The sequence below is a fragment of the Coregonus clupeaformis genome, unplaced genomic scaffold, assembly GCF_020615455.1.
Source record: "Coregonus clupeaformis isolate EN_2021a unplaced genomic scaffold, ASM2061545v1 scaf4111, whole genome shotgun sequence".
NCBI classification, from domain to species: Eukaryota; Metazoa; Chordata; class Actinopteri; order Salmoniformes; family Salmonidae; genus Coregonus; species Coregonus clupeaformis.
In genome coordinates this window covers 1-9,565 of record NW_025537565.1, presented here as the reverse complement: position 1 = coordinate 9,565, position 9,565 = coordinate 1, and the positions used below count along the sequence as shown (strand labels likewise).

The 9,565-nt window shown below is 48.6% G+C and overlaps 1 protein-coding gene and 1 pseudogene across 1 annotated transcript; both read right to left on the bottom strand.

Moving 5' to 3' along the window:
- Positions 1 to 2,379: 2,379 nt before the first annotated feature.
- LOC123490544 lies at positions 2,380 to 4,840 on the bottom strand (annotated as a pseudogene).
- On the bottom strand, positions 4,600 to 5,894 carry LOC123490543 (histone H3.v1-like). Its single transcript, XM_045220515.1, has 3 exons — positions 5,578 to 5,894; positions 5,028 to 5,466; positions 4,600 to 4,864 (listed from the first exon to the last, which is right to left on the bottom strand). The coding sequence occupies exons 1-2, from the start codon at positions 5,597 to 5,599 to the stop codon at positions 5,126 to 5,128; spliced, it is 363 nt and encodes a 120-aa protein (XP_045076450.1). The 5' UTR covers positions 5,600 to 5,894; the 3' UTR covers positions 4,600 to 4,864; positions 5,028 to 5,125.
- Between the last annotated feature and the right edge of the window lie 3,671 nt (positions 5,895 to 9,565).

The following is a 9,565-nucleotide window of genomic DNA, read 5'->3' as shown; positions in this document are numbered from 1 at the left end:
GGTTTAGAGTGATTTTCAGATCCAGTTTTAAGAGTGATATTGGCTATATTGTAACTGGTTTAGAGGGATTTTCTGATCCAGGTTTAAGAGTGATATTGATCTATATTGTAACTGGTTTAGAGGGATTTTCAGATCCAGGTTTAAGAGTGATATTGATCTATATTATAACTGCTGAAGAGTGATTTTCAGATCAAGGTTTAAGAGTGATATTGGCTATAACTCTGCTCGACATGTTTCAATATAATTTATATCACAGAACCATAGAGCTGGGCGTGGTCTGTGATTTGAGATTTGAGATGGGTTACTGGTGCGGTACCAACTCCTTTTTTAAATATTTTTTGAAAAGAAACATTGAACATCTAATAGTCAAAATGACTTAAATGTAAATGTATAGTATAAACGCATGTGAGCTGGTTCGACTCTTTGTGGTGAGAAACTGAGGGGTCGAGTACAATGCGTCAACCCTGTTACACATACAGTGGGGAGAACAAGTATTTGATACACTGCCGAATTTGCAGGTTTTCCTACTTACAAAGCATGTAGAGGTCTGTAATTTTTATCATAGGTACACTTCAACTGTGAGAGACGGAATCTAAAACAAAAATCCAGAAAATCACATTGTATGATTTTTAAGTAATTAATTTGCATTTTATTGCATGACATAAGTATTTGATACATCAGAAAAGCAGAACTTAATATTTGGTATAGAAACCTTTGTTTGCAATTACAGAGATCATATGTTTCCTGTAGGTCTTGACCAGGTTTGCACACACTGCAGCAGGGATTTTGGCACACTCCTCCATACAGACCTTCTCCAGATCCTTCAGGTTTCGGGGCTGTCGCTGGGCAATACGGACTTTCAGCTCCCTCCAAAGATGTTCTATTGGGTTCAGGTCTGGAGACTGGCTAGGCCACTCCAGGACCTTGAGATGCTTCTTACGGAGTTTCAGGGCTTTGGGATGCAAACTCAACATTGAATACATTACAACTCTGTATCTGACATGGTACAGATGTCTTCTTTTTGTTAAGCCCATAACCATGTGTGTGAGGTGGATACTTTAGTTTCAAAGTAGATTTTTTAAAGACTACCAAGAAACACAGCGTCAGGATTTGGCGTAAACGGCATGAGTCCATGGCCCCATCCTTCCTGGTGTCGACGGTACCGGCTGGCGGTAGTGGTGTAATGGTGTGGGGAATGTTTTCCTGGCACACGTTGGGTCCCTTGATACCAATTTAGCAACGTTTTCATGCCCAAAGAATTCAGGCTGTTCTGGAGGCAAAGGGGGGGGTCCGACCCGGTACTAGATGGGTGTACCTAATAAACTGGCCAGTGAGTGTATGTTGCCGTAAGATTTGGTCAACGTTGGTAGAATCTTACTCCAAATGATTCACAGCTGTAATGTCTGCCAAAGGTGCGTCCACCAAGTATTAACTCTGGGGTGTGAAGACATACGCAATCAAGACATTTTAGTTTTTCATTTTGTATTAATTTGGAACATTTTCACACCAAAAATATTTCGGTAGGAAGATCGGTGGAAAAAAATAAATAAAGAATGTGCAGCAAAAAGTGAAGACTGTGCGTAGACTTTTACTACAGACTGTATATCCATAACAGATTATATTTGGATACAAACTGAAACAAGACAGCAAAGTACATACATTTTTTTATAATATTATCAAAATAAACTACATGTATCAACTAAGTAAACAATAAACCACTACATATAGTAGGTAAGTAGTAAGTACAAATCAATCATCAACAACTGACAACGTCAGCAGTCCATCAACGTCCAGTATTATTACCCAAGATGGCCGCCTTCTGCCTTCAAGCATTTCTCAGAGGAAGAAGGGACAGGAAGTCTTGGTTACATTTGGCGTAGTCGGCAGGATGTCGACTATTCCTTTATCTTCCCTAACCCCTACCTTTTACACGTGGCCTTAAAAGATCTTAACCTCTCCCATCTCAGCCAGCAGGGGGTGTTGAAGGTGTTCCTCTGTCTCTCTGCACGTGGCCATGAAGATCTTAACCTCTCCCATCTCAGCCAGCAGGGTGGTGTTGAAGGTGTTCTTCTGTTTCTCTGCACGTGGCCATGAAGATCTTAACCTCTCCCATCTCAGCCAGCAGGGTGGTGTTGAAGGTGTTCCTCTGTCTCTCTGCACGTGGCCATGAAGATCTTAACCTCTCCCATCTCAGCCAGCAGGGGGTGTTGAAGGTGTTCCTCTGTCTCTCTGCACGTGGCCATGAAGATCTTAACCTCTCCCATCTCAGCCAGCAGGGTGGTGTTGAAGGTGTTCCTCTGTCTCTCTGCACGTGGCTGAAGATCTTAACCTCTCCCATCTCAGCCAGCAGGGGGTGTTGAAGGTGTTCCTCTGTCTCTCTCTGCACGTGGCCATAAAGATCTTAACCTCTCCCATCTCAGCCAGCAGGGTGGTGTTGAAGGTGTTCCTCTGTCTCTCTGCACGTGGCCATAAAGATCTTAACCTCTCCCATCTCAGCCAGCAGGGTGGTGTTGAAGGTGTTCCTCTGTCTCTCTGCACGTGGCCATGAAGATCTTAACCTCTCCCATCTCAGCCAGCAGTGTGGTGTTGAAGGTGTTCTTGAAATCCTCAGTGAATCCCAGGTTTGTCTGGAGGCGGACCTTGTTGGCCCAGATCAGAGTGTTTCCTGGACGACAGAAGTATCTCATGGTAAACAACAGCTCCTCTAAGTCATGGTGATACACCACGTCAGCCGCCAGCACGTAGTCATAGTGATAGATGGATCTGGGGTAAGTGCGGTTCACCCCAGGACCCCAGGCCAGAGCTGTCACCTCAGGTGTATATTTAGAGCGCCTCTGGTGTTTCGAGCAAGTTGTATCTCAGATTACTAAGGACGTCTGGGAGGTCAGTGGCCGTCACCTGGGCACCTGGGATACATTACGTTAGGAGCTTTTTAAGAACAAGAAGAACAAGAACAAAAAAACTGACTCCAAAAGACATCTATCACTAGATACAAGAAGAAGAAGAAGAAGAAGAAGGAGAAGGAGAAGAAGATCCAACCTCTGATCGCGTTACAGTCTAAAACTCAAAGGTAATCAGTAAGACTTACCCAGTAGACTGGCAACGACAGACACTAATCCTGTCCCTGATCCCAGCTCCAGAACCTGCTTTCCTTTCAGATCTATCACATCAGTATTGGTCTCCAGGTAGTTACATAGAGCCAACGCCTGCAGGGGAGCAAATACATTATATTACCACTATTATTACTACTACTACCCACTGTATTACTGTATTGTCGTCTAGCACCATCTAGTGGTCCACCACTAGGTGGCAGTACTCCATTTGTCTGTTACCCTGTAGAAGAGTAGACTGAACAGGAAGGCGATAAGACACCTTACCTGTTTTCCTTTGTTCCATGTGAGTGTTTGGTGCGTTGATTTATCCTGCCGACTACTTCAAATGTAGCGATTTATCCTGCCGACAACGCCAAATGTAGCGATTTATCCTGCCAACTACTTCAAATGTAGTGATTTATCCTGCCGACTACTTCAAATGTAGCGATTTATCCTGCCGACAACGCCAAATGTAGCGATTTATCCTGCCAACTACTTCAAATGTAGTGATTTATCCTGCCGACTACTTCAAATGTAGCGATTTATCCTGCCGACAACGCCAAATGTAGCGATTTTATCCTGCCGACTACTTCAAATGTAGTGATTTATCCTGCCGACTACTTCAAATGTAGCGATTTATCCTGCCGACAACGCCAAATGTAGCGATTTTTCCTGCCAACAACGCCAAATGTAGCGATTTATCCTGCCGACTACTTCAAATGTAGTGATTTATCCTGCCGACAACGCCAAATGTGGTGTTACACAGTAGAACTGTACTCACTGCAGGCCAGATCACTCCGCCATAGGAGTCCAATGCCTCAACGATGTTGATTTTGTGCCCAGCATAGAAGTAGACCTCTCTGTCCAGTCGTAACCAGGGGACGTGGGTATTATCCTGCTGGACATCTCCTATATCCTTGGTTTCCTTGGTGTCCAACTCCTCTACAAAGGAATGGAACAAACCACTCATTCACATTCTAATGGGGATGGGATCATACCATTGCTATTTCCTGGGGGTGTACTGACAATGGTAGACTTGTGTTCTTGAACGATTGAGTTTGAGTAGCTAGGCATTAAATAATGTCAACCACTCACCGATAATGTCTTGGTCAGTCGTCTCGGTGCTACAGCAAGACTTAGTGTGTTCTGCTTCTTCATCATCCTCATATCCTTCATCAGTACGTTCCAACGTCTGTTCCTCCCATGCTTGGCAACTGCCATCACCTACCTCAGCCTTCTCCTCCTCCAAACTGTTGTCTTGCTTCTCTGACCTTTTCTCTTCCTCCACAACAAACTCCTCGACCCAGACTGGTCTCTCCTGCTGCTGGACATTTGAGTCCTGAGTGTCTTCCTCCACAACAAACTCCTCGACCCAGATTGGTCTCTCCTCCTGCTGGACATTTGAGTCCTGAGTGTCTTCCTCCACAACAAACTCCTCGACCCAGACTGGTCTCTCCTGCTGCTGAACATTTGAGTCCTGAGTGTCTTCCTCCACAACAAACTCCCCTCGACCCAGACTGGTCTCTCCTGCTGCTGGACATTTGAGTCCTGAGTGTCTTCCTCCACAACAAACTCCTCGACCCAGACTGGTCTCTCCTGCTGCTGGACATTTGAGTCCTGAGTGTCTTCCTCCACAACAAACTCCTCGACCCAGACTGGTCTCTCCTCCTGCTGGACATTTGAGTCCTGAGTGTCTTCCTCCACAACAAACTCCTCGACCCAGACTGGTCTCTCCTGCTGCTGGACATTTGAGTCCTGAGTGTCTTCCTCCTCTGCACAAGAAACACAAAGAAGACCACAAGTCAATCCATGAAGAGTAGCTGCTGCAGTAGCTAACTGGGATCCCAATAAACTAAACGAATTCAACAACACAATAAGATCAATGTCACCTCCTGGCCTTTTAGAACGTATGTTTACAGTAGGTTGAACGCTCACCAAGACCCTCAAGCTCTGATTGGGAGGTAGAACGAGGGTCAGTAGAAATGTGCTGCTCTTCGACGTCTCTGTATTCCTCAGAGTCTTCCTGGTTCTCCTCATCCTCTTTCGGTCCCTCCTCTTTCGTCTCGTCTTCTACCTCCTTCTCCAGTTGTTTCAACGGCCTCAACCACTTCCTCCTCTTCCTCTAAACCATTTTCCTCCTCCTGTACACACTCTGTGACGCGTTCTTCCTCCTCCTCTTCCTCCAACTCCTCCTCTTCCTGTTGTATTCCTCGGACCAGCTCCGGTTCCACCTCTGTTTCTCGACACGTGGCCATGAATATGTTTACTTGTCCTATCTCAGCCAGCAGTGTGGTGTTGAAGGTGTTCTGGAAGTCCTCAGTGAATCTCAGGTCTGTCTCGAGGCGGACCTTGTTGGCCCAGATCAGAGTGGTTCCTGAGGACCACATTAGAAATAAGCGTTGTTTAATGCTTTCATGTGTAATACTCTGGGATTTGTTGTACTTTTAAACTGTTCAATAAATCAACCAATCAATCAATCAATCACCTGGACGGCAGAAGTATCTCATGGTGAACAGCAGCTCTTCCAGGTAGTCATGGTGATACACCACGTCAGCCGCCAGCACGTAGTCATAGCGATAGACGGATCTGGGGTAAATCCGTTCCACGTCAGGACCCCAGGACAGAGCTGCAGCTTGGGGAGTGTACCTACAGCGCCCTCTTGTGTTACGGAGCAGGTTGGCTCTCAGGTTACCCAGGATCTCTGGCAGGTCTGTAGCTGTGACCCAGGCACCTGGGGACAGGTAACACTGTGTTAGTCAACTAACAGACACACAGGTGGCCAGTCCCAAATCAACCCCTAGCCTCTAGTTCCTAGGACACTTCATGCAGCTCTGTAAATATTGGATAGGTGTAATCACTATATACAGTGAGCTCCAAAAGAGTTGGGACAGTGACCATTGTTTTTTTGGTTGGTTTTCATGACTCTGTACCCCAGCACCTTGGATATGAAATTATACAATAACTATTATTAAAGTGCAGACTGTCAGATTCAATTCAAGGGTATTTTCATCCATATCGGGTGAACCGTTTAGAAATTACAGCACTTTTGTACATAGTCCCCCCCCCATTTCAGGGGACCAAAAGTATTGGGACAAATTCACTTATTAAAGTAGTCAAAAGTTTAGTATTTGGTCCCATATTCATAGCATGCAATGACTACATCAAGCTTGTGACTCTACACACTTGTTGGATGCATTTGCATTATTTACCGTTCATTTCTATTGGGCACAAAATAATCTGAAACACAACCAAAACAAACAGCAAATGCATCCAACAAATTTGTAGAGCCACAAACTGAATGTAGTCGTTGTGTGAATATGGAACCAAATACTGAACTTCTATATATATACCACCCCTACCTTGTCACTGTCACGATCGTCAGAGTGAGTGGACCAAGGCGCAGCGTGATGAACGAACATACTTCTTTATTTAAAGAATGCACGACCAACAAAACAATAAACGATACCGTGACGTCCTATGTAAACCAAAAGGAACACACCGAAAGGAACAAGATCCCACAACTAATGTGGGAAAACAGCCTCTATAAGTATGGCTCCCAATCAGAGACAACCAGCAACAGCTGACACTCATTGCCTCTGATTGGGAACCACTCTGGCCAACACAGAAATACAAAACATAGAATATACACACCCTGGCTCAACATATAGAGTCCCCAGAGCCAGGGGTGTGACAGTACCCTCAAAAGGCGCGGACTGCGACCGCCTAAACATAAAAACAAACCAGGGAGGGCTGGGTGGGCTTTCCTCCTCGGTGGCGGTTCCCGGCTCCGGGGCTTGCCCACCACCCTCCAATAATCTCCCTGTAGCGCCCCTGGTCCGGCCTGGCCCCGCTGGCTGGAGCTGGACTGAACATCGTAGGGAGCGGATTGCTTAAGCTCCGTTGTGGAGCAGCTGACCGGTGCACCTGATCAGGCACCGGTGACCCAGGCACGGGTTGTGCCGGACTGACAGCACGCGCACCCCTGGCGTGCGTGGAGCAGGAGCGGGCCGGACCGGAGCTGACGATGCGCACCCCGGCTTGGTGCGTGGAGCAGCCACGGGCCGGACGGGGCTGACGATGCGCACCCTTGGCTTGGTGCGTGGAGCAGGAACGGACCGGACCGGGCTGACGATGCGCACCCCTGGCCTGGGTGCGTGGAGCAGGAATGGGCCGGACCGGGCTGACGATGCGCACCCCTGGCTTGGTGCGTGGAGCAGGAACGGGCCGGACCGGGCTGGCGACGCACACCGCAGGCTTGGTGCGTGGAGCAGCCACGGGCCGGACGGGGGTGACGATGCGCACCCTCGGCTTGGTGCGTGGAGCAGGAAACGGACCGGACCGGGCTGACGATGCGCACCTGTCCTGGTGCGTGGAGCAGAAACGGGCCGGACCGGGCTGACGATGCGCACCCTGGCCTGGTGCGTGGAGCAGGAACGGGCCGGACCGGCGACGATGCGCACCCCTGGCTTGGTGCGTGGAGCAGGAACGGGCCGGACCGGGCTGGCGACGCACACCGTGGGCTTGGTGCGAGTGGCAGGAACAGGCCGGGCCGGGCTGGCGACGCACACCGTAGGGCTTGGTGCGAGTGGCAGGAACAGGCCAGGCCGGGCTGGCGACGCACACCGTAGGCTTGGTGCGAAGGGCAGGAACAGGCCGGGCCGGGCTGGCGACGTGCACCGTAGGCTTGGTGCGAGTGGCAGGAACAGGCCGGGCTGGGCTGGCGATGCGCACCGTAGGCTTGGTGCGAGGAGCAGGAATAGGCCGGGCCGGGCTGGCGACGCGCACCGTAGGCTTGGTGCGAGGGGCAGGAACAGGCCGGGCCGGCTGGCGACCGCACCGTAGGCTTGGTGCGAGGAGCAAGAACAGGCCAGGCCGGGCTGGCGACGCGAACCGTAGGCTTGGTGCGAGGAACAGGAACAGGCCGGACCGTACTGGGAACACACACCACTGGCCTTAAACGGGGATCAGGAACGGGCCGGACCGGACTGGCAATACACCTCAGTACCTCTCGCCGTGCCTCTACAACTTCCTTCCCTCCTCTCACCAATGGCTCCCGTAACCCGGTGGCCTTCTCTCCTCGTCTCCCATTTCGCCCTGTGGCAGCCTCCTGCTGCCCAGTCGCCCATGCCGTGTGCCCCCCCCTAAAAAAATTCTGGGGTTGCCTCTCGTCCGTCCGTGCTCCTCTCTCGCCAGGGCCTTAATCTTAGCCCATGGCCCCTTTCCCCCGAGCATGTCCTCCCAGGACCACACTTTGCCCACCTGGGCCATCGCCAACCTCTCCAGCTCCTTTCCCGGCGCTTCCTCCCATGTCCAGGCCGCCTGCTCCTGGACACGCTGCTTGGTCCTGGTATGGTGGGATCTTCTGTCACGATCGTCAAAGTGAGTGGACCAAGGCGCAGCGTGATGAACGAACATACTTCTTTATTTAAAGAATGCACGACCAACAAAACAATAAACGATACCGTGACGTCCTATGTAAACCAAAAGGAACACACCGAAAGGAACAAGATCCCACAACTAATGTGGGAAAACAGCCTCTATAAGTATGGCTCCCAATCAGAGACAACCAGCAACAGCTGACACTCATTGCCTCTGATTGGGAACAACTCTGGCCAACACAGAAATACAACACATAGAATATACACACCCTGGCTCAACATATAGAGTCCCAGAGCCAGGGTGTGACAGTCACAACACAACTGATTGGCTCAAACGCATTAAGAAGGAAAGAAATTCCACAAATTAACTTTTAACAAGGCACACCTGTTAATTGAAATGGAAAGCTGGTTGAGAGAATGCCAAGAGAGTGCAAAGCTGTCATCAAGGCAAAGGGTGGCTATTGTGAAGAATCTAAAATGTATTTTGATTTGTTTAACACTTTTTTTTTGGTTACTACATGATTCCATATGTGTTATTTCATAGTTTTGATGTCTTCACTATTATTCTACAATGTAGAAAATAGTAAAAATAAAGAAAAACCCCTGGAATGAGTAGGTGTGTCCAAACTTTTGACTGGTACTGTATACTTCCATTAATTCTTTCAACTGGCAAAGGGGGACCTTCAGATGAGTCTTGTGAGGAATCTAGGCGTCCTACAGCAAAACAAGTGTCTCAACTTTCCACAGGGGGGTCATATTCGTGTGTAGCCCAAACTGTTGGGACGTACAGACAGAAGTTGGCAGATGGGCTGTACCGACTCGGGACGAGTCCCAAGACGCTTGTGGGGTCGTAGAGCAAAAGGGGGAACAACATCATGGGGATTGTTTTATTATGCCAATTAGATTTTCCACGGGGCTCTGACATCGACTCTATTAATACACATTAGTGAATTTGTCCCAATAACTTTTGGTCCCCTAAAATCTAAACAGTTCTCCCGATATTGATGAAAATACCCTCAAATTAAATGTAAAATCCAAAATGCTGGAGTACAGAGCAAAACAACTAAAATGTGTCACCGTCATCTGACTGTAATG